This window comes from Camarhynchus parvulus, chromosome 20, assembly GCF_901933205.1.
Source record: "Camarhynchus parvulus chromosome 20, STF_HiC, whole genome shotgun sequence".
Classification (NCBI taxonomy): domain Eukaryota; kingdom Metazoa; phylum Chordata; class Aves; order Passeriformes; family Thraupidae; genus Camarhynchus; species Camarhynchus parvulus.
In genome coordinates this window covers 13,882,541-13,905,228 of record NC_044590.1, presented here as the reverse complement: position 1 = coordinate 13,905,228, position 22,688 = coordinate 13,882,541, and the positions used below count along the sequence as shown (strand labels likewise).

General features: G+C 63.2%; 2 protein-coding genes across 2 annotated transcripts; both read left to right on the top strand.

Annotated features, from left to right (window-relative positions):
- The first annotated feature begins 1,178 nt into the window (after nt 1-1,178).
- Nucleotides 1,179-10,405, top strand: MYL9 (myosin light chain 9). The gene is made up of 5 exons (XM_030963157.1): nt 1,179-1,303; nt 2,718-2,792; nt 8,187-8,390; nt 9,394-9,555; nt 9,736-10,405. Exons 3-5 carry the CDS (start codon nt 8,207-8,209, stop codon nt 9,906-9,908), a joined length of 519 nt encoding a protein of 172 aa, XP_030819017.1. The 5' UTR covers nt 1,179-1,303; nt 2,718-2,792; nt 8,187-8,206; the 3' UTR covers nt 9,909-10,405.
- A 5,048-nt stretch (nt 10,406-15,453) lies between these two features.
- Nucleotides 15,454-22,541, top strand: TGIF2 (TGFB induced factor homeobox 2). The gene is made up of 3 exons (XM_030963522.1): nt 15,454-15,543; nt 16,635-16,870; nt 20,084-22,541. Exons 2-3 carry the CDS (start codon nt 16,670-16,672, stop codon nt 20,612-20,614), a joined length of 732 nt encoding a protein of 243 aa, XP_030819382.1. The 5' UTR covers nt 15,454-15,543; nt 16,635-16,669; the 3' UTR covers nt 20,615-22,541.
- Nucleotides 22,542-22,688: the final 147 nt, after the last annotated feature.

The window sequence follows — 22,688 nt, the reverse complement described above, 5'->3', positions numbered from 1 at the left end:
ATTTCATCAGCAGCACAGGGACACGGGGAGGATGTCCCCAAGTCAGGCGGGCTCATGGCTGAGAAGGTCACCGGCCTTCTGAGCCAGTGGGAGCAAGCTCCATGCCTGGGGCAGGGTCTGGCCAGCCTGCCAGAGGGCACAGCCACTGCTTTTATATCAGGGCTGAAGCGGTTTTTTGGGGGCTTTTTAGCTGTTGTTTGCAGTGATGCCCTGCAGGAGAATGGCAGCTGAAGATTAATTTGTGCCACTGCTCATTTCTGTTAATCTGTGCCGCTGCAAGTGCAGCCTGTGTGCTCCATGCTGTCCCCTCTGATCAGGGTCAGGTCCTCAGCCTCAAGTTCCCCCATCTCTATGGACAGATGGATCTCCTGGGAATGCTGAAGCTGGGCAGTCCTGCTCTGGCTGCCCACTCAGGGCTGGGTCCCCAGAAGAACAGTGCCTCTCAGAAGTACTCCTTGTGTCTCCCTCTTCCACCTTCCTGCTCCTCTGCAGGCTCAATTCTGCCCCTGCTGTTGTGGGACCCCACAAAACAGAGATAAACCTCCTTTGGGATGATGTCTGGAGGGGCATAACCTTCCACAGGACCAGGAGCTCCTCTTGGTGGCTGCAGGACTGTGATGAGGCTCAGGGTTGCTGATGGGAAGGAAACAGTCAGCAAGAGCTGCTACCCTGGAGAGGTGTCCCTTAGGGTTCGGGTGTTCCCAGCGTGAGTCCTGCCTTGGGTGGAGGAGCTCCCCATCTCTGTTTCTCCACGCTCTGCATCCCTGCTTGGCAATGGGGCAGTTCCCCAGCCGTTCTCTGCCCCAGGCCACTTGTTAGAGACCCTTTGAGGGGCTGCTTGGCCACCGTTCCCTTTGTGTGGCCCCCACGGTGCAGCCTGTGGACGCTCTCTGGCCTTTCCAGGGCCCCCAGGGCGCTCGGGTCCTGCAGCAGCCCCAGCAGCCGGGACCTGCCCCGCCACGGCCAGAGCTGCCCCAGTGAGCCCCGGCCCGTGTGCCCCGGCAGTGCCACCCTCGGGCCGTGTCCCCCGTGTCACCGGGCGGGAGCGCGGCTCGGCGGTGCCCGGTGCCGCTGCGCATCCCCCCGCGGCACGGGGCACGCGTGGGCGCCGCTTTCGTCTATATAAGGGCGTCCCGGCCCCGCGGCCCCGGCCCCGCCGCATTCTTCTGCCTTGTATGGGCCGGGCCGGGCCGGGCCGGGACCCTGGGCCCGCCCGCCCCGCGGAGCCGCGTCCCGCAGAGCCGCAGAGCGGATCCCGCACGGCACCAGCTCCGGCAGCGCCCGCCGCTCCCGTGAGGGACAGGTGAGGGGACGGGAACGGCACCGCCCCGGGACGGGAACGAGCGGTCCGGGATGGGAACGAGCGGCCGGGGATGGGAACGAGCGGTCCGAGATGGGAACGAGCGGTCCGGGATGGGAACGAGCGGTCCGGGGTGGGAACGAGCGGTCCGGGATGGGAACGAGCGGTCCGGGATGGGAACGAGCGGTCCGGGATGGGAACGAGCGGCCGGGGATGGGAACGAGCGGTCCCGGGATGGAAACGAGCGGTCCAGGACGGGAACGAGCGGCCCGGGATGGGAACGAGCGGTCCGGGGTGGAAACGAGCGGTCCGGGGTGGGAACGAGCGGTCCGGGATAGGAACGGCGGCGGGGATAACGAGCGGTTCGGGGGAACGAGCGGTCCGGGATGGGAACGAGCGGCCGGGGATGGGAACGAGCGGTCCGGGATGGGAACGAGCGGTCCCGGGATGGGAACGAGCGGTCCGGGACGGGAACGAGCGGTCCGGGATGGGAACGAGCGGCCCCGGGATGGGAACGAGCGGTCCGGGATGGGAACGAGCGGCCGCGGCGGAGAGAGAGGAGCGGGAGGGATGGAGCTGGAGGGACGGAGCCTCGGGGAGCAGGGGAAGCAGCCCCAGCCGTCCCGGGAGAGCAGGGGCAGCTGGCCCCGCTGCCTCGGGGAGCAGAGGGAGGCAGCCCCGCCGTTCCTCCACCTCTGCGGTGCTGGAGCTGGTGCCGAGGTCAGCCCTGGGGACGGGTCGAGGCGGCGGGAGGATCCCCGGTGTGCCCTGCCGGGCATCCTGTACCCGGGCAGCCTCTTGCCACGCCCGGCAGGAATGTCCCGGCAAGGGCAGGTGGGGATGGGTCCTGAGCCAAGCTGAGGGAAACTGTCTGCAGTGCCTTGGGGCTGGGATACCCCCGCTTCCCCGGCATGGCAGAGCTGCAGGAGCAGTTCCTGCTGCCCATGGCTTCACCCACCTCCTGATCTCTGAGACTGTTCCAGTCTGGAACATCTGCTTTTCCTCCAAGTCCTTTTGCTGATGACCAGGGCCAAGGTCCGGATGCATGCATGATGCTCCAGATGTCTCCCCAGTGGCCTGGGAGTCAATTCAGGCAATAAACTTCTTTAAGGCAGAAAAGCTTTATTTAGCTCATTTCCTTCAGCCTTAAGTGCAGAGGGATGTTGTGTTTTGTTTAGTCTTTCCCATGAAAACTCGAAGCCCTCTTGGCTTCCCTCCCAGCATGCCCTTTTGGTACAAAATGTTTCGACTGTGATAAAAGCCAGGCAAGCTCTAAAACATGGATGTGTAGGAGAAGGGGGCGGCCGGAGCTGAATTCTTTGGAGTGGAACATCCCCAAGTGTTAACAACCACCGCTGCTGACCAAAGATGGTTGGGTTCCTTCAGTCGCTGGAATTTTTTCCTCTCTCCCTGGCAGGCTCTGTGCGGTTGTAGGAGGAGTTTGCGGTCACCTCCCCCCTCCGAGGCGCTGCGGCCACATTCCCCCGCCGAGGTGAGCCCCTTAATTCCCCTGGGAAAATAGCAAACTCCGGCCAGGACACGTCCTGCTGACTGCCCGAGGCCACGGAGACCTTGTGCCCGTGGTCCCTTTCCCGGCCTCCCCGGGCATGGGAAGGGGCTGGGTGCTTTGCACACCGAGGGTGTCTGTGCCAGGGCTTCTCCTCGGGGGCTGCAGAACCTGTGCTGTGGAGGGGTGTGCGTGTGTCACACGGTGAGCTCCTGGTCTCCTGCCTTGGTGGGAAGCAACTAGTGCAGAACCATCTGCTGAACTTGCAGCTGAGCCCCACAGCTGTGCCTGGACCTGGCCAGGTCCCCAGTGCCCGGTGGGAGCTGGGGAGGGCTGGGATGAGCTCTGCTCCCGGGGGCCGCTGCACACTTTGCTCTGACTGATGCTGCCCTGGCCCTTCCTCGCTGGCATCAGTGCCGGTGGCTGTGGCTGGGCTGGAGACACAACCCAGGGCTCAGGGTCTGCTTTTCTCTCACCTCCAGGCTCCCTTTCCCACACCTCTAATAAGGCCATAAAAGGAGCAGAATGGCAGCTGCCTGCATTCCTGCAGTGTCCAGTGGGCTGAGGAGTCCTCCTGCAGCTCCCGCTGCCTCTGCTGGCAGTGGGGCTCCCCTGGCACCAGAAACCCTCCCTGGTGAAGCTGAGCAATGCCACATCCCACAGGCATCCTGAGCAGGGCTGTGCTGGAGGAAAGGGCTGGTTTAACAACAAAAGAAGCAGGGAAGATGAGCTGCTCCCTGCTCCCTCCCCCAGTGTGACACCCAGGGCTGCAAGAGGTGCCTGAGGCTGGCAAAGCTTTAGGGTGGAAGGATCTTCCCCCATCCTGTGCCAGGGGCATGCACAAGGCACCAGCTCACCCTGCTGGCCCTGTGCCACCCTGGAGCAGGGTAGGACCTGCTGACCTGCTGGGGGCTGCACGTGCTGGGGCCAGTGCTTGCCCACAGTGAACGTGGCTGCTCGTGGCTCGCTGGTACTCACAGCTCTCCTTGGGGAGCGGTCCTGGGCAGAGGTTGGAGCACAGTCCCCCCTGAGGAGCCGGTGTTTGCCCTGCAGGAGTGTCCCTCGGGCCAGCCCAGGCTGCTGGAATCGCTCTTTGCCTCCCTGACCAAAGCGTCCAGCAGAGACACATGGTGCCAGGATCCTGGGGAGGAGCTGCGGAGCAGATGGCCCTGGAGCAGATGTCCCTGCCTGGCTGTGACAGGGACGGCAGAGCAGTCCCACTGCAGCCCCCTCAGCACGTCCAGAGGTGGCTCCTGCTGGAGCAGCCTCTGAGCAGCCCCCCTGGGAAACCCTTAGCAGCATATCCTGGGAGATCATAGCTTCAGGATCCAGGTGAACACTCCAGGGACTGGGGACAGGCTGCTGCCACCTCTGCCGGAGGAGCTGCCCTGTCCCCTGCCTGCCACTCCTCCTTTGTGCCCCCCGGGCTGTCACAGCGCCCTCAGCCCAGGGTGAGATCCTGCCGGGACAGGCAGCACGGCAGGAGCTGCAGGGGAGGGTGGAAGCAGGCAGGAAGGGAAGGATGGGGCTGGGACAGGCTGCCTGCCCTGGTGGCACTGCCCTTTGGTGTCCCTTTGGCTTGTCCCACCCTCCCCAGCACAGCCAGGAAGCAGCACCAGGATGGAGTTGCTTGCTTGGTTTTTACCAAGGAGGAAACACATGCAGTTTATATTTCTGATAACTGTGAGTCCTTTCCTCTTTCAAACAAAACTATTTACTAGTTTATGAGCTCTTTAGGTCAGCCCATGGTCCCTTGGGTCTGGCTCTCAGGTGGGGAGGCACAAGCCTGGCAGGAGATCATTTTGCCTCCACTGCAGGAGGCTGGGATATTTTGGCAGGAGCAGTGGCAGAGGGACAAGGGAACAAGGGCAGCTGTGACAGGGTGAGTTGGGGACCAGATCAGCGTGTGGCTGTCACCCAGCACTGACCTCCTTGGCTCTGCTACCAAGTTCCTGGGCTGGGGCAGTGCTGGGATGGGAGCAGGAGCTGTGTCCGTGTGTGTCCCTCCTGCTGAGGGGACGCTGGAACTTTGGTGGCTGCACCATTTGTCTGAGCTGAGGCCAGCCCAGCTTGCAGGGCATCATGGCCAGGCGTTCCCTGCAATGCTCCTGCAGCTGGGTTTTTGGGAATCCCAGAAAGCATGGCTACCAGGGGAGCGTGGCCATCAAGCCCTCGTGCAGAGCAGGGACTGCTCCAGCTGAATCAGGTCTGGCTGCAGATCCCTGCACAGAATCCATGCACAGGGACCTTTCCCCACACTGACCCAAAAATCTCTTCCCAAGTCCCAGCCAGCCCAAGGCAGCTGTCAAACAGCACAGACAGAATGACTGAGCTGGACCTTGGGACTGAGCATCTTTCCAGGGCACATTTTGGATCAAACTGCAGATCCATGTGCTGTCAAAATTGTACTTAACCCTGCTGAAGAGCACTGTCTCTGTGGAGGTGGTGCCAAGCTGTGCTGCTGCTGGTCACAGCCAGGGCAGGGTAAATATTTGGATAATATTAATTCATGTGGTGAGAGCAAAACTCCTGCTTATTTCTATAGTCTTCTGCTAATAATTTTGCTAATAATTGGATGTGTTTTGAAAGCTGAGCCCAGTGCCATGGGCCAGCAGCAAAGCTTTTATTTCTGTCTCTGACTTGGCCTGGTGGTGTTGTGGTGTTGAACTGAGTTTCTCATGCTGCTGCCATGGGATGTCACCGGCCCTTTCCACCTGGGGTTGTCACTGGTGCCACCGGGGGGTGTCACTGGTGCTTGGTGGTGCCTGGCAGGGCAGGCAGAGAGGGGCTGGCCTCCTGCAAAGAGCTCTGTGGGGCTGGAGGAAGCAGCAGGCAGAGATGGAATGGGGGATGAGGTCTCTGCTCACCCAGTGTGGGCACAGCTGGGCTCCCAGTCCTGCTGCCCCCTTGGCCGGCTGGTGACAAACATCTCTTCCCTGCTGGCACTGGGAAAGGAGGGAGAGTTCAGGGGATGGGGGGGGGGTTTGGTGGCTGCTGTCAGGGGGTGAGGTCAGCACAAGGGAGGCGGCTGAGGCAGGTGTGGATTCCATCCTGGAATGGGAGGCATATGGGGGATGAGGGAGGACTCCTGAGGACATGGGGTGTGTTCCCTGCACATGAAGGGCCCTGCCTGGGTTCTGTGGGTGCTTCCACAGTGGGATGGGAACTTTGTCAGGGTGTGGGAAGAGTGCCCAGCCCCCTCTGAGCTTGGCTGGTCACCATGGTGTGTTGGGCTGCGATTTGCACTGCTTGATGCTCTTGGAATGTCCTTCCAGCACTGCCCAGCTGTGGGAACCTGGAGACCACAGCAGGCTGAGGACCAGGCTGGTGGTCCCCTGCCCCAGCCCTTACCTCTGCTACCCCTTGAAAGAGTGACAGCAGGAGGGGAAGGAGAGACCTGGAGAGTGGGTGTGGTGTGGGGAGGGCAGGGGGAGGCTCTCTGGAGGTTGTTTGCTCTGCTCTGGTCCATGCCAGCACCAGGGGATGTTCCCCAGGTCCCTGTGGTCCCCCTGGGGTCAGCACTAAGGACCCAGATGGGAAGCAGGTCGCAGAGCAGATCCCAGGGCAGCCCTCTCACGGTGTCCAGCCCAGCAGGGACAGTCCTGCTGCAGCTCCCTGGGCTGTGTCTCCATGAGAGAGGATGTGGCTCCTGAATTGCTCCATCCCTGGGCACTGATGGGGAGCCCAGGTCCTGCTGCCCACCAGGCAGGGGGCACACAGAGCACAGGAGTCATTCTCTGCTCTTCCACCGTGGAACCCCTTCATGATCCATTCATTTGCTATTGCCCCAGCAGCTGCTGCCCAAGCCAGACGCTGGCCAGGAGCAGAGCCAGGGCTGTGTGTGAGGGAGGAATGGCTGCAGCACAAACACGAGGGCTCAGAGCTCTGTCCCTTCCCTGGGCTGGCCTTGGGCCAGCCTGTCCCACAGGACCACCCCAGCCTGTCCCACAGTGTCCCACAGGACCACCCCAGCCTGTCCCACAGGCCAAGCTGGGCTTTGCTGCCATCCTGCAGGGCTGAGCCTGGCAGGATTCCCCTGGGAGGAACCTGAGCATCCTCTTCTCAGGCAGAGTCAGCGGAGCAGGGTGCTCCAAACCCTGGGTGCATCCCTCAGCCTGGCAGCGTGGGGACACAACCAGCCCCTGCTGGGAGCCCCAGGGGGACTGGATGCCATCCCGGGCTGGGAGTGGGCTCTGCTCCAGCCCTGTTCCTGCTGGGGGCTCCAGTTCCAGCTGGGCACAGCAACCCCCACCTTGGAAGGACCAGGTTTTCCTGCTGTCATCCTGCCTCAGTGGTGCTTGGGGTCCGCATGGTCCCTGTGCCATTCCCCACGGGACGCACACTGCCCCAGCCGTGTCCCCACAGGTGGGACTGTCCCACTGCTGCCCTCCCTTCTCCTGGCATTCATTACCTGTAACAACAGCACCATCCTCAGCGCCCTGGGCTCCTGGCTCCTCTCCTGCCTCTGCAGCCCTCTGAGGTCAATGTCCCCTCTCCCCTCTGCCTCCTCCCGTGGGCTCCCTGGGCAGGGTGAGGGGCACCAGGACAGGGAGGGCAGCAGCAAGAAAACTTTGAGCCACCAGGGGTGGGAGGGATGGATGGATGGAGGGATGGATGGATGGATGGATGGATGGATGGATAAGGGATGGATGGATGGATGGATGGATGGATGGATGGATGGATGGATGGATGGATGGATGGATGGATGGATGGATGGATGGATGGATGGATGGATGGATGGATGGAGGGAGGGGATGGATGATGGATGGAGGGATGGATGATGGATGGATGGAGGGATGGATGGATGGATGGATGGATGGATGGATGGATGGATGGATGGAGGGATGGACATGGGAAGCAGTGGTGTGTGAGGAATGCGCCTGGAGCAGATAACCCCCTTGTTACTGGGGCTGCTTTGGCACTGTGGCACACAGGGCAGGAGGGTGACCCTGGCAGCTGGGCTGGGCCTGGAGAGCCTGCCAGAGCAGAGGGAGGTGGAGAGGCACGGCCACAGTGACTGAAGTGCTGAAACCTCCATGCCATGGCCCCGGGACTGGCACCAGGCAGGTGCTGGGCCGGGTGTCTCTCCTGTGCCTGGATATGCAAGGAGGACAGGCAGCGAGGGGGTTTGGGCCCTGCAGCCCTGGGGGACAGTCCTGGGGAACTGCAGTGAGTGCTGCCTGCTCTGTGACTCATCAGAGCTCAAGTCCTGCCCATCCCCACGTCTGACCCTGTGTCTGTCTCATCTCCCTGTGTTGCCCAAGTGTGTGACAGCTGGGGAAACTGAGGCACAGCACTGGAGGTGCCACGGGCAGGGCGTCCCTGCTCTGGCCCCCTGGCTCAGCCTGTCCCCAGCCCTCCTGATGCTCCTGCCCCCAGGTACTCCTCCAGCCACCAAGATGTCCAGCAAACGTGCCAAGGCCAAGACCACCAAGAAGCGCCCCCAGCGCGCCACCTCCAATGTCTTCGCCATGTTCGACCAGTCCCAGATCCAGGAGTTCAAGGAGGCTTTCAACATGATCGACCAGAACAGAGATGGCTTCATTGACAAGGAGGATCTGCATGACATGCTGGCTTCCCTGGGTGAGGACACCCTGCCCCGTGCCCCCGCAGGTCCCTCTGCCCCCAGCACCAGCTCGGGAGCAGGGAGAGCTGAGGGTGACCTCATGCCCACACTGCCTGTGCTGGATGCCTCAGAGCGCGGGGTGGGATTTCTCTGCTCCACCAGCTGACAGAAGGGGTGTTTGTGAGGCGTCTGAGGGCAGCAGCTCTGTGTGCTGCTCGCAGGTGCACTCACCAGAAGGGAAGAGAGCCTTGGAGCTGGAGAAGCTCTGCCCTGGGAGCAATGACCAGCTGCAGCCAGCAGAGTGTTTGAGTAGTCTCACCCCAGCACGTCACTAGGGCTGTCCCGTTGCTCTCAGCTGGGGTGACCAAGGCAGGTCCCCGTGCTGGTGCGATAGCTGGGCTGGTCGAGACTTGCAGCTCTGCACCCACTCCCTGCCCCGAGCCATTCTCCTTTGCTGCAGACCATGGCTCCCTCCTCCCACCCCCAGTGGTACCTCCGCTGCGCTTTGGGAGGTCTGTCAATGATTGACCTGGCAGCCAAACCTGTTCTGGAGGTCCTGCCTGACCACGGGAGGGATCTCCCTCCTCCCAGGGAGCCGGAGCTCTGGGAGCAGAGAGGGGCCAGCGCTGGGGGCACGGACCTCAGCAGAGCAGCTGAACCATCCCCGGTGCACCCACGGGGGGAGCAGGGCTGGGGACACCAGCAGCACGAGGCTTGTGTGAGGACGCTGCTGCCCCTCTCCTCAGAGCTGTCAGGGGATGGGAATAGCCACGGGTTTCATTGCAGTAACCCCCAAATCAATTACTGCACTTCCCCCAAGGCAGAGCTTGTTCCCAGGTGAGATGAAAGCTTCAGGAAAGGTGCTGAGGGGGCAGCACTAGGCAGAAACTCCCTTCCCATGTTCGTGGGGTGGCTGAACAACAACCAGCAGATCAATCTGCAATGGATAAAAGTCATTCCAGCTGTTTGCATGGGAGCTGGGGAGCAGGGCCCTGCATCCACCCCTGCCTGTGTCCTCAGGGAAGAACCCCACTGACGAGTACCTGGAGGGGATGATGAGCGAGGCACCGGGGCCCATCAACTTCACCATGTTCCTCACCATGTTCGGGGAGAAGCTGAACGGCACCGACCCCGAGGACGTGATCCGCAACGCCTTCGCCTGCTTCGACGAGGAGGCCTCAGGTAGAGCCCAGCCCCTGTGCCCCAGCCAGCACGGGGCTGGGCCACACGCTGCAGGGACAGTCCCCAGGCAGCTCCAGAGCGGGCGAGGCGCTGTGCCCTGCCCTCCTGGTGCCCCCTGCTAACGCTGCCCCCTGCCCTCCTGGTGCCCCCTGCTAACGCTGCCCCCTGCCCTCCTCCCAGGCTTCATCCACGAGGACCACCTGCGTGAGCTGCTGACCACCATGGGGGACAGGTTCACTGACGAGGAGGTGGATGAGATGTACCGGGAGGCGCCCATCGACAAAAAGGGCAACTTCAACTACGTGGAGTTCACCCGCATCCTGAAGCACGGGGCCAAGGACAAGGACGATTAGAGCCCGCGGCCGCTCACCCCTTCTGCCCATGCCCTGCACATCCCCCGCCCCCTGGCCCCCCTTGCTGCCCCACAGCAGACTCCTCCCACGAGAAACACCTCCCAGGACCATCACCCTGCACCAGGACACGCTTGGAGGGGACGCACTCCCGTCACTGTGCTGCCGTGTGCCCATCCAGCCTTCCCCTCCCATCACCTCTCCCACACACTGGGCGCCCCAGCCTTGCTGTGACCTCCCCCTCAAAGCCACCGTGCCACTGGTCCCGGGGCTGGGGTGAGCATCCCCTGCTGCCCTGCAGGGATCTGTCTGGGTCCAGCCTGAGCGAGCCCCATTCAGGCCATAGCACAGAGGAAAAGCCTCTCTCCCTCTCCTCCCACACTCCCCCTTCAGGAAAGAACCCCCACTTTGTTCCTCCTCCCTGGCTGTTTTATGGTTTTAGAGCCTGGGATCTGAGGGACTCAGGAAGCTGGAGGGTGTATAAAGGCTGATGGGTGTGACAGACGTGTGCTGTGTGTGGCTGTCCCGTGCCCCCCGTGCTGTGCCCAGGGCTTTGGGAAGGTGGCTTTGGGCCCTGCAGCTCCTCACCCTGCTGCCCCTGTCAGCCAGGGCCCCTGGCAATGGGGCAGCCTGGCTTTGAAGCCAAATTGCTCTCAAATGATGTAAAATCAGCTTGAACATCATTTTCTGCCTTAGCTGGTGGGCTGAAGGTTGTTCTGCTCAGCCCCTGTGTTGGGACGGGCAGTGCCAGCCATGCTGCCCACATCAGCTGGCCCAGGGTGCCAGGGGCTTGGCCCCCTTCTGTGTCACCCTGCATGGGTGGGGGAGCAAGAGGCAGAGAGGATAAGAAATGGGGAGAAGCTTTGTCCCCTTGGTTTGGTTATTTGTCACCTCCCTGCCAAGGGTGTGGAGCATGGGGCGCTCCCACCTTGTGAAGCTGTGGTCTTAAAATGCTGCTTGAAGGCTGCCCTGGAGGGAGGCACGAGTTTCCAGCAATTCTTTATTTAAAATGGGGGCACAAACCTACAAAACCTAGTGAGGGCATAGTGCATGGCAGAGATGTTACCAGTGCTGGGAAAGCTTGGGTAGGGTCTGTGGGAGCTCCACGGGCGTATGCTGGGCTCAGAGGCATCAGAGATACTCCAGGCCCCTGATACTCTCTCACCTGGGAGATGATCCACGAATGAAAAGCTTCTCCTCGCTCTCAGTGCTCCTATTTTGCAGGCACTGCCAACACCAGGAAAAAGGAAGTAAATTGTCAGATGTGAAAGGGTGACCTGTGATCTCCAGGGGGTTCCCCAGGGTCAGGGCTTGTGCTCTGCAGCAGCAGCCCCAAAGCAGCCCACCTCCAGCCTCATGGGTAGCAAGCTTGTTCCTTAATTCACTGCTGGGGAAAAAATTTCACAGGGAAAAACTACAGTTCTCCCACAGCCAGAGAGAATTCCCAGGCCTGAAGGCTTCTGGGAATGACAAAACCTTCACTGTGACACCCAGCAGAGTGAACACCCACTGCCATCACTCTGGGCCAGAGGAGCTGGTGCTGGAGCTGGGGCCACATGGGCTCCCAGGGCAGCTGCATGTGGGAGTGCTGCTCAGCCCCTCTGAGCCCGGGCTCCCCCTGGGTGAGCAGTGCCAGGGGTGGGATGGACTCACTGCTGCTCCAGCTGGGAGCTGCACAGCTCCAGCCCGGGGCTGTCAGAGCTGCTGCCTCAAGCAGCTGCCAAAATGCTGGGTCTGTGCTGCCTCTTCACTGGCAGGGCTGTGGTGGCACCGTGGGACTTTCAACCCTGAGGCAGCAAAGCAGAACAAATTTGTTATTGGACACTGAGGTATTTATGGGAAGAGTAAATAAACTTACTCCACTGGCACAGGTTTCCCAGAGCAGCTGTGGCTGCCCCACCCCTGGAAGTGTTCAAGGCCAGGTTAGACAGGGCTTGGAGCAGCCTGGGATAGGGAAGGTGTCCCTGCCCATGGCAGGGGGAGGAATGAGATGAGCTTTAAGGTCCCCTCCAACCCAAACCCTTCTGGGATTTGATGAATCTATGAAACTCCAGAACTATCTGGGCTCACGTGAACCTGATGGAGCTCAGCCAGGCCAAGGGCAAGGTCCTGCACCTGGGGCAGCCCCAGCACCAGCACAGGCTGGGGCTGGCTGGGGGGGAGCAGCCCTGGGAGAAGCACTTGGGGGTGCTGCTGGTGACAAACTGGATGTGACCTGGCCATGGGCACTGGCAGCCCAGGAAGTCACCTGTCCTTGGGCTGCATCAGAAACACCAGAGGCAGCAGCTGGACCTGACCTGACTCGTTTCAAAGGTATCAAATAACAGCAAAATAAAGACATTAATTTCAGAAATGTTCACTTGGGGCCCAGGGACACCAACTTAGGTGAACCTTTTAGTCAGTCTAGAAGAGCTGCTCCCAGTGCAGAAGTGTCTCCTGAGCTCGGAGGGCCCCTCCTGTGGGTCACTTTGTGCCCGAGGCCCCCGGGGCTGTCCCTGGCCCTGTCCCCTCTGCAGCCTCCCCCTGGCTTTTCATCCCCAGGGATGAGATGCCCTGAGCCTGCTCTGCTCCAGGCTGGGCAGTGCCAGCTCTCTCAGCCTCTCCTCGTGGCAGAGACGCTGCAGTCCCTCCATCAGCTTCATGGCCCTGTGCTGGACTCTGTCCAGTCTGTCCCTGTGTCCCGTCCTGGGCAGCCCAGCTCTGGGCCTGCTCTGTGACAGCTCCCAGGGTGCCCCAGGACCCCCTGACCCCAGTGTTTGCTTTTCTCAGTGCTCTCAGCACTGCTGTGAGCTCCTGGTGTCCCCACACTGCTCTTGCCATGTCCAGAGATGGGAATTAGAGGAACATCAGAGAGGAAAAGGGCCCAGCAGTGCCTGCTGAGAGGGTCTGTCCTGCCTTATGGCCTCCAGGAAGGAATCAGAGCAGAGCTTCCCTGTGGGAAGGGGCAGGAGGAGATGGAGGGACTGCAGTGCCCAGGAGAGGGGCTCCAGGTGCATCCCAGCTCCCAGGACCAGGTTTTTCCTGCTGGGGGAATCCCAGCCTGCAGCACTCCGGGGGCCCTGAGCAGGGAGCAGGGCCTGCTGCTGGAGCAGTGGCCCCAAGGGCAGGGTGGCAGCAAACAGCCAGCACAGCCAACCACAAATCCAATTTGCCTTGCTAAAAATGCAGATTGAAGATCAGAGGGTGGGCAGAGGATGGAGAGAGTCCGGTCTGGGAAGTGTCCATACCTGGGAGGCTGGCTGGGGATTCCAGCATCCCCCGGGGTGCCAAACATCCCCTGGGAATTCCAGCTTCCCCTGGGAATTCCAGCTTCCCCTGGGAGTTCCAGCTTCCCCGGGATTTCCAGCATCACCCTGGGGTTCCCAGAATCCCTCTGGGTTTCCAGCATTCCCCCTCAGGCTCTCGTTGGCTGATTGTTGTTCAAATTGCTGAAGTTTAGCGGTATTATCATGTCAATGGGCCCGGGCGGGCTCAGCACGGACAAGGACGGAGTGGGAAGGGCGGGGAGATGCACCTCAGCCCCTTCCCTGGCCCCTCATCCCCGAGGCTCCTTAGTCCCCATCAGCCGGGAGCTCTCTGGGATGCCAGGCTGGGCTTGCCCAGGGATTCGGGCTCCTCCCATCAGGCACCCGACGGGATTTTCCCAAAGTTGTTCCACACTACCGGTCCAGGGAGCACAGGCAGGTGGAGGGACCCGGGGGGTGGCTCACGGCCCAGCCCTGGGGGGTGGCTGAGCTCGGGGACCGGGTCCCGGTTGTCTCAATTCGGTGGGACACGAAACCAGCCTTTCCCAACAGGCGGGAGCACGAGCAGCCTGCCCAGGAGAGAGTGAGTCCTGCCCAGGAGGAGAGTCCTGCCCAGGAGAGAGTCCTGCCCAGGAGGAGAGTCCTGCCCAGGAGAGAGTCCTGCCCAGGAGGAGAGTCCTGCCCAGGAGGAGAGTCCTGCCCAGGAGGAGAGTCCTGCCCAGGAGGAGAGTCCTGCTCAGGAGGAGAGTCCTGTTCATCAGGAGAGCCCTGCCCGGGAGGAGAGTCCTGCCCAGGAGGAGAGTCGAGTCCTGCTCGGGCACTGACCCGGCCCGGGGGTTCTGGGGGCTCTGGGCTGCCCCGGGCCCGGCTGCAGAGGGAGCAGAGGGGCGGGATGAGCCCACCCCGCCCGGCCGTGGCTCACAGCGGGCAGGACCAGCCCGGGGGTGCTCCCTGCCCGGGGCACCCTGCACAGGGTGGCAGGTGCTGCCAGGGCTCCCCTCGCCCACCTGCGCTTCGCCAGCCCTGCTGCCTTGGCACTAGTGCAGCCATAGCAGGTTGGGACACAGTTCCACCCAGGTCATGGAAGATTTAGAAGCAAAAAAATAAGTGATTTAAGGAGTTCTCCTTTTTCTTTTGCTATTTAATCCCTTATTGCACCACATATCCTGCTTTTCCCAGACCAAAAATAGCGCATAAAAGAAGGAATTTTGTAGCTTTTTTCAATACATGAAGGGATTCCCATCTTTTAGCCGGCAAGCAGCAAAAAGGGGAGGAAGGGGAGCTGCAGCACAGAGGTGGTGGAGCCTGGGAGGGGAGAGCTGCCGCTGGGGCAGGGTCACATCAAGCCAGGGGTTGGTGGGGAGAGCTGGAGCAGGACCCGGTGAGGTTTGGGGGCTGTGCCCCAGCAGCACACAGGTCCTGGGGGATGCCCACGCTGTGCTTGTGCCCAAGACAGGGGAGGGACATCTCCAGGAGATGCCCCGCAGGACAGGGGGCTCTGGGCTGGCTGCAGGACAGGGTTCCCATGGTGGCACTTTGTCCATCACAGGCTCTGGGATGTGGCACCTCTGCTCAGAGCAGCTCCTCTCTCTTCTTCCCACTGATGAGGGCACCGCTCCAGGGGACCCCTGATGGACCCAGCCCCCTGGGCTCCACGGAGCACCTGGCAGAGGGGGCAGTGCAACCCAGCCCCACAGCACACAGGGGCACACAGCTGAGCTGGGGAAGTCTCATGCGTGTCACACCCTGGACTAGCAGCACATAAACGGAGCAAAACCAAAACTCCGAAGGTGAACTTGGGCTCTGCTGTGGTCAGGGAGAGGCACAGGGAGAGCAGAAAGGCTTCCAGAGACCCTGGCCAGCCTGATGGCCGTGGCACAGCAAGGGCTCCACCTGGTTCCTTCTCAGTCACCACCTTTGCTTGGAAACACCTTCCTCTGTCACAGGAGCAGTGATGTGCTGGGCTTCTGATTTCCCATCTGGTGAAGACAAAACGAGGCACTGGTTGAACTTCAAAGTGCTCTGAGGTCCCCAGGGTTGTCACCCACGCCTGCCCCTGCAGCTCCTGTCCTTGTCCCTGTCCCCTGCCCACAGACACCGGTGACCCCTGGGGCCCAGCTACAGGATTCAGCCAGGGGGAAGGAACTCGTGCAGTGCCTTGTGGGGCACCCCTGCGTGGATGTCCCTGGCTGGGAGCTCCAAAGCGGGTGTCCCTGCTGGGTGTCCCCAGGCCTGGCTGTCCCCACGTGGGTGCCGTGGCTGGGCCCCCGTGCGGGGGCAGCTCCGCGGGGCCGGGCGGCTGCGGGGGCTCCGGGGCTCCCTCTGTCCCTGCCCCCTCCCGCCGGGGGCCGTGTCCGGCAGCGGGGCCGAGCCCGGGGCTGCGCCGGCGCCAGGTACCGGCCGGGGCTCGGCGGGGCGGGGGGGCTCGGCGGGGCGGGGGGCGCCGGTGCCCGGTGACAGCCGGGGGCGGGCGGGCCGGGGCCGGGGCCGGGGGCGGGGGGCCCGGCGAGTTCCTGCCTCCTCGGGAACAAAGGGAACTCTGTCTCGGCATCTGTCACCGCCGCCCACCCAAAACTTTCCGCCGCGCCCGGCTGCCCGCCCGCCGCCGCGGGACGGCCCCGCACCGGCCCCGGCACCGAGACCCCGGCGCGGCCCATGCGAGCGCCCAGGCGGCGGCGGCCCGGGGGGTGAGCGCAAAGATGGATCCCGGGGGGCGCGGGGGGAGCGGGGCGGCCCCGCGCCTTTGTGCGGGACGGGGCGGGACGGGCCGCGCCGGCGCTTCCCGAAGTTTGCGGGAGCTGCGGCCGGGGGGTCCCGCCCGGCCCCGCCGCCGCTCGGAGTCACGGCGGAGTTCGCCCGCCCGGGGACGGCTCGGGGCCGGCGGCGGAGCGCGGGGGCCGCTCTCCGGCCGCTCTGTGCCCGCCGGGGGCCGCGGCCGCCGCTGCCCCGCTTTGTGCGGGCGGCCCCGGCCCCTCGCCGCCTGTTGCGGCCGGAGGGGCGGCGGGGCCCGGCTCAGTGTCCCGCTCCGCCGAGCCCCCGGCCCGCAGCGCCGAGCCCCGGCCCGTGACAGCCGCCCCCGCCTCCATCCCCGCCGCACAATGACCCCGCGTGGTTCCTCTCCCACTCTCCAGCTCCGGCCTCTTTCTCCCGCTGAGATTGTTTTTGTTTTTAACTTCCCCTCCTCCACCCTACCCCACGCTTGATTTTTTTCCCCCCCGTTGCGGTGCCCCCCGAAGCCCGAGGTCCCCCGAGCCCCGTGCGTGCGCTGAGATCCCCCGCACCACCGGGGCTCTGCTCGGTGCCCCTGTTGTCCCGCCGGTGGTTTGTGTCCCCCTCCCCCCCGGGGGTCTGTGCCTCGGGATTCCCCCTCAGGCGGGCCCGGAGGGGGTGAGACCCCCGCTGGAGGCGGGGGGAGGTCGGTGGGAGGCCCCTTCCCCTCCCCCGAGCGGACACCGCCTGAAGCTCCCTTTGGTTCCCTCGCCAGGCTCCAGCCAGGGGGGTCCCGCGGGCAGCTCCACCATGTCGGACAGTGACCCGGGGGACGAGGACGGCGCCACATCCCCTGACCCCTCGCAGTGCAAGAGGAAGAGAAGGGGCAACCTCCCCAAGGAGTCGGTGAAGATCCTGCGGGACTGGCTGTACGAGCACCGCTTCAACGCCTACCCCTCGGAGCAGGAGAAGCTCAGCCTCTCGGGGCAGACCAGCCTCTCCGTGCTTCAGGTAGGAGCCGGCCCCACCCGCTGGGGACACCGCTGGGGACACTGCCATGCTGGGGACACTGCCATGCGCTGTGCGACAGGAGAGCCCCAGCGAGGATCCCAAAGGTCTGGGCAGGCTGGGATCATTCGCCACGGAAGGGCAGAAAGGAAGCGAGGGAAGGCATGTTTGGGAAGGAAAGGCACCTGTGTGAAGGCAGGGTCTTTTCTGGGGGAGGTCTGAGCCCTGGGGACCAGCTCTGCTGGAGCTGGAAGGTGGAGGGACTGGAGTGGGGACAGGCTGGATGTTGTCAGTAAAAGCTGCACGGGTGGGAGGGTTTTGGGGGATGTCACTTTATCCTGCTCCCCTGGACACCCCCAGCAGGATGAGCTCCCCCTGCACACAGAGCTGGGCACAGGACAGCCCTGGGGTGGGCAAGGCCTGGAGCTGGACTTGGCGATCTCTGTGGATCCCTTCCAGCTGAGGATATTCTGTGATTTTAGCCAGAAGGGAGAGGCTGGGCTGCACTTGGGGTGCCCTGGCCTGGCTGGCCGCTCCCAGTTACACCAGCTGCATTAAAGGGGAGCCCTGTCCAGGAGCCTCCCTGTCCTGCTCCCAGCTGTGGGCTGATGTTCTCCGTGTGGCACCAGGGTGGGTGCCCAGGCAGGAGCCCTGGGCAGCAGTGGGGGTGAGCAGCACTTGTCCTTCCCACTCTGGTGTGGTCCCTGCTGTGTTTGGGGTGCCTGGGAGGGCCTGCCCAGCTGCTGGCCCTGTGCTCCATGCTCAGGCCTGGTGCCCTGGGCCCTGTCCCCCTCTCCCAGCCTGGCAGGGTGTGGGGTGCACTGTGCTCTCTGGCTCTGGGCTGCACTGGGGTGCGGGCAGCAGGCAGGGGCCAGTGGGTTTGCTCCTCTCCTGGAGCTTCCTCTGCACCTCTGGCTTCTCTCTCTGTGGCTCAGCACAGTCCTGGCCAGCTGTGCCAGCCCAGACACAGAGTGTGGGCAGGGCTGTCTGCTTGCCCTCTCCCCGGGCAGCAGGGCAAACCTGCTCTTTCACTTCAGTGTGTTTCTGTGAGTGCTGGCTGTGCCACAGAGCCGCGTCCAGCAGCTGCTCGGGGTCAGCCTGCAGCCCCTGGCTGGGGTGGGGCTGAGTCAGGGGGAGCAGGGACAGGCCTGGCCTGTGGCAGCTGGGCTGGTGCTGGCCCGGGTTGGCCTGGCAGTGCCTGGCATACCCGCCCCGGGCTCGGGGGCACTGGCAGGTGCCCGGCTCTCTGTGCCCCATGGGACCCGGGAGGGGCTGGCACACGGGTGGGCTCTGCTGAGGTGTGGCCCTGCTGGTGCCAGCTGCTGTTTGCCCCAGGTGACCCCACAGCCAGGGGGTGACCCCACAGCCAGGGGGTGACCCCACAGCCAGGGGGTGCCCCCTGTACCCGCTGTGCAGGGGGTCCCAGCCCGGTGGCATCCCCAGTGCCAGCCTGAGGGGCTGCAGCAGGCGTGGGACACCCCATGGTCTGGCTGTGGGGTTCAGTCTGTGGTGCTGATCTGGCCCCTCCAAAAAGCCTCTGGAATGCCGGGCTCTGCCACAGCCACCAGCCACCCCCCCAGTTGTTTCTTTGTGCCCCCCCGGCTGCTGCAGTGGCCTGGGGAGCTGGAGCTGTGCACGGCAGCCAGGGGTCAGGGGGAGCAGGAAGCCCTGTGCCTCCCTTGCAGGAATTCCAGCACTAGGAAAGTGGCACCTGCTCCCACTGAGGCTTCCTGGACAGCAGCAGCTTGCCCAGCCTGTGCCCTGCTGTGGCATCTGGGGACAGACCCTGCCCAAAGGGACAGAGCAGGCTGTGCTGGTGGGAGGAAAAGGGAGGGACTGAACCCAGTAAGCTGCTTCAGAGCCAGAGCATGTCCCAGCTCTGTGACAGTGCCTGCTGTCCCAGTGGCTGTGTGTCCCTGTCTCCGTGCCCCGTTCTCCAATGGGAATTGAATGCTGGAAGGAGCATGGTGCTGGGGACAGGCTGGATTTTGGGGGTTCTCAGCACTGAGGAGTTGGGCTCTTCGTTGGGAGTCCATCTCTCTAGTTGGGGATCACAGTGGTGGATGGCCAGGATCGTGTCAAGGGGAGCCAGCTAAGGCCTTCAAGGGAGGGGGTTTGGAACAGAAAAGGGAGTAAGACTGGTGTGTTTGAGAGTTTTAATGCCAAATGTTGTCATAAAGAAAAAAACGACAACTGAGATCTTGCTGTGGTTGAAGTTGTGGCAAGTTCTCTCTCCTTGGGGGAAATATTTCCCATAGCTGTTGATTTAGGAAAGATCAGACTTTTTTTTCCCCTTGATTTATTCTCTTCTAATTGTTTTCTAGGAAGAAGGCAGTTATTTAAATGCAGCATTTTACATAAAGATGCTGAAACAATTCATGGCTGAGGCTCAGTAATGGCAAAGGGCTGCCAGACGTGCAGCCTCCATGCTGTGCAGTTTGGGAGAGCCTTTAGCATGAGCTGTGACCCTGCTCGTGGGCAGAGGCACAGGAAGGTGTCTCTGCTGTCCCATTCCCGGCCCTGTTAGGGGCTGAGGAGCTGCAGCTCCATCACCTGATGGCTTCTAGGGTTTTCCATCTGTGCTGCTCTCCTGCCATCCATCTGCTCTGGCAGCCTCGGTGCTCCTGTTCGGGTTGGCAGCAGTGTGGAAACAGGGCTGAGCTTCAGGATGGGTCACCCGGAGAAGGAAAACCTGTCCCCAGGTTGGGGACCTGCAGGGTGGGCTCTGGGCTGGCTCTGTGCAATGCCACGGGCTGGGCCAGGGCAGGAGCTGTGCTGTGCCTGCAGCCGGGGCCTGTGGCACAGCACGGAGCCCCTCGTGCCCCGGGGGCGGCTCTGCCGAGGATCCCCCCGGGGCTCCGGGCACGGCTGCTGTGCCTGGGGGGCTCGGCCGGGGCAGCGCGGGCTGTGCCCGTCCCGGGCCGCGATGGAGAGCAGGGGCCGCGGGCACGGCCCCGAGGGGGCTGGCAGGGCCGGGGGCAGCCGGGCCAGGGCCAGGGAGGAAGGGGCTGCCCCGGGCAGGCGGTGCCGGGCAGGAAGCAGCCGGCGCTGGGGTTTCCGTGGGTGCGGGTGCTGGCTGTGCCTCTCCGGAGCCGCACGGGAAGGGGGTGCCGGGCTCAGGGGGACCTGTGGGAGTCCGGCTGTGTGGGAGCCGCTCGCCTGCTCTGGGCCGGGGCTGCACCCCCGGCTGACCCCGCCGCCCCTCTCTCCTCGCAGATCTGTAACTGGTTCATCAACGCGCGCCGGCGGCTGCTCCCCGACATGCTGCGCAAGGACGGCAAGGACCCCAACCAGTTCACCATCTCCCGCCGGGGGGGCAAAGCCGGAGACGCGGCCGTGCCTCGGGGCGCTGCCGCCGGCCCCGGGGTGCTCGTGGTGCCGCCCGCGGGCGCCTCCAAGGTGCTGTCGATGTCGGTGTGCCCGCAGGTACTGTGCCAGCCGGCGCGGGCGCTGGCCGTGGTGAGCGCCCACAGCCCCGAGTGGGAGAAGCCCCCCGGGCCCGAGGCCAGGGCGGGCCCCGGCAGCAGCACCCTGACCCTGCTGGCGCGGGCCGAGGCGGGCAGCCCCACACCCGGACTCTTCAACACGCCGCCCCCGACGCCCCCCGAGCTCTTCGGGGACGACTTCAGCAGCTTCCAGCTGCTGGTGGAGGTGGCCCTGCAGAAGGCGGCCGAGCTGGAGCGGCAGCGGCAGGGGGGGCAGCTGCCCCTGGCTCCCCACGCCGAGCCCCCCGCAGGCTCCAAATAGCCCCGGGCCGGGTCCCGCAGGGTGCCCTTCCCGGGGCTCCGACCCTCCCGGCCTCCGCCTCGCCCCCGCCGCCCATCCAGGAGCGGCTCCTGCCCCCGGGGGCTCCGGTGTCTCTCGGCAGCCGAGGCGGCAGAGGAAGGCCGGTCCCACCCCGCCATCCTCCCCGGAGATGCCCCGGCTGCCGAGCGCGGTGCCCCGGTGTGTGCCCGAGCCCGGCGCTGGCAGTGCCCTGTCCCTGTCCCGCTGTGTGCCCGAGCCCGGCGCTGGCAGTGCCCTGTCCCTGCCGCACGGCCGGAGCGGGCACTGCAGCTCCCTGGAAAACCTGCTGATCTCCTCCTCTCCTGCAAACAAGGGTCCAGCCAGCACCGCTTCTTCAGGGAGACAGAGAGAACCTGGGTTTTTTAATGCCAGTGTAAGGACTGTGGCTGAAGAGCTTTGTCTCCCAAATCCCTGATCCTTTCTCCCTGCCGCCCTTCCCCCCCGGCCCCACTTTTGTTTTGGGGGGCTTTTCTGTTTCCCGGTGCTGGCCAGGGGGCCTGCCTTGCCCAGGGAAGGGCAAAGGACAGATGAACTGGAAACATGGAGTCTGTGGCATTTTATCGTGGAAAAAATAGGACCCTCCTCTTCCTTTTTAGGTTGTTCTGGATGCTGCCAGTAGAAATTTCTATGGTGCTGTTTAGCAAGTTTTTTGTTGAAACATTTTCCCTTTAATTGTGATTTATTACATGATTATTACTTTTTTTTTTTTTTTTTTTAATCTGTAAGCGTTTCCACACCTTCCCCACGGTCCCCTCGAGTCCATGCGGAATGTGTGCACGCCGTGCCCGGAGCAGTGAGCGCGTGGCCAAGCCCGGGCAGAGCTGAGACTGTGAATTTCGTACCCGATTTCATTTCCTTTTTTATTTTATTTTATTTTAATTTTTTTTTCCCCATAAAACCTTTGGAAAGAGGCGTGGTGCGGGCACGGCCATGTGCGTCCTGCAAGTGCAGCGCGGGGCTCCCGGGAGGCAGCGCGGGCGGGCGGAGCACGGAGATGTCGCTCGCTGTCCCCTCCCCTCGCAGCGCGGCTGTGCGGCGCTGGGGACCTCTAGTGACAAACGGGCGTGAGCTGGGATGGCCGCGCCTGCGGGGACCGGGGCAGCTCCTGGGCTCCGGGGCAGCTCGTGGCTGCTGTCGCTCGCTGTCCCCGGGCAGCTCGTGGCTGCTGTCGCTCGCTGTCCCCGGGCGCTGTGCCGCGCCCTGTGGGAGGCGCGCTGTTCAGTGGCTGTGCCCGGCGCGGGCAGCGCTGATCCCCTCGGTAATCACCGAGCCGGATGAGGTGATGGCTGGAAGGGTAAAGCCGCCGGACTGGGAGCTCTGCAGGGCGGGGGGAGAGCACCGGAGGGGAGGCAGGGGTTGGAAGGGAAAAGCGCTGATTTGGGGGACTGGTGTGTTCCCACCCCCCATTTCTTCAGAGTGCCAGGGAGGGGCTGCTGTGGGAAGGTTTCCCAACAGCATCGCCTGGGCAGGTGCCCTGTGCAGTGCTGGGGTCACCGGGGCGGGTGGGTGCCCATCGTGTGCCTCTCACCCCCACTTCCATTTCTGTGTCCAGCCTTCGTTTGCCCTTTGTCTCCTTCCAAGGGAAAATTCTCAGTTCTGGGACTCTCACCTTGTCACCCCCCTGCAGCTCTGTCCCTTGCCCTGGGGGAGGGAGAGGCTCTTTGGCCTCCTGCTCTCTTGCCCCAGTCAAACCCAAGTGGTTTCCTCGCCCCGAGCTGCGCCTGTGCCAGGGGCTGGTGCTGCTGCCCTGGGATGGACCAGAGAGTTGGAAGGGCAGGAGGTATTGGGATGAAATTTATGGAGAAATAACAAACTACTGTAAATATCTTTTTGTTTGTTTTTCTACTGTCAAATAAAAGTTTTTTTAGTTTTGGTTGTTATTTTTAAATATGAGCTGTGTGTCAGAGTGAGACGTGTCATTTGTGGGTGCCTCACTTGGTTCTCCACCCCCAGGAGAAGCCCCTGGGCCACCCTGGAACAGCACCCGGGTGTCCCCCACTGTCCACGGGCTTTGTGCTCAGGGTGAGGGATGTGG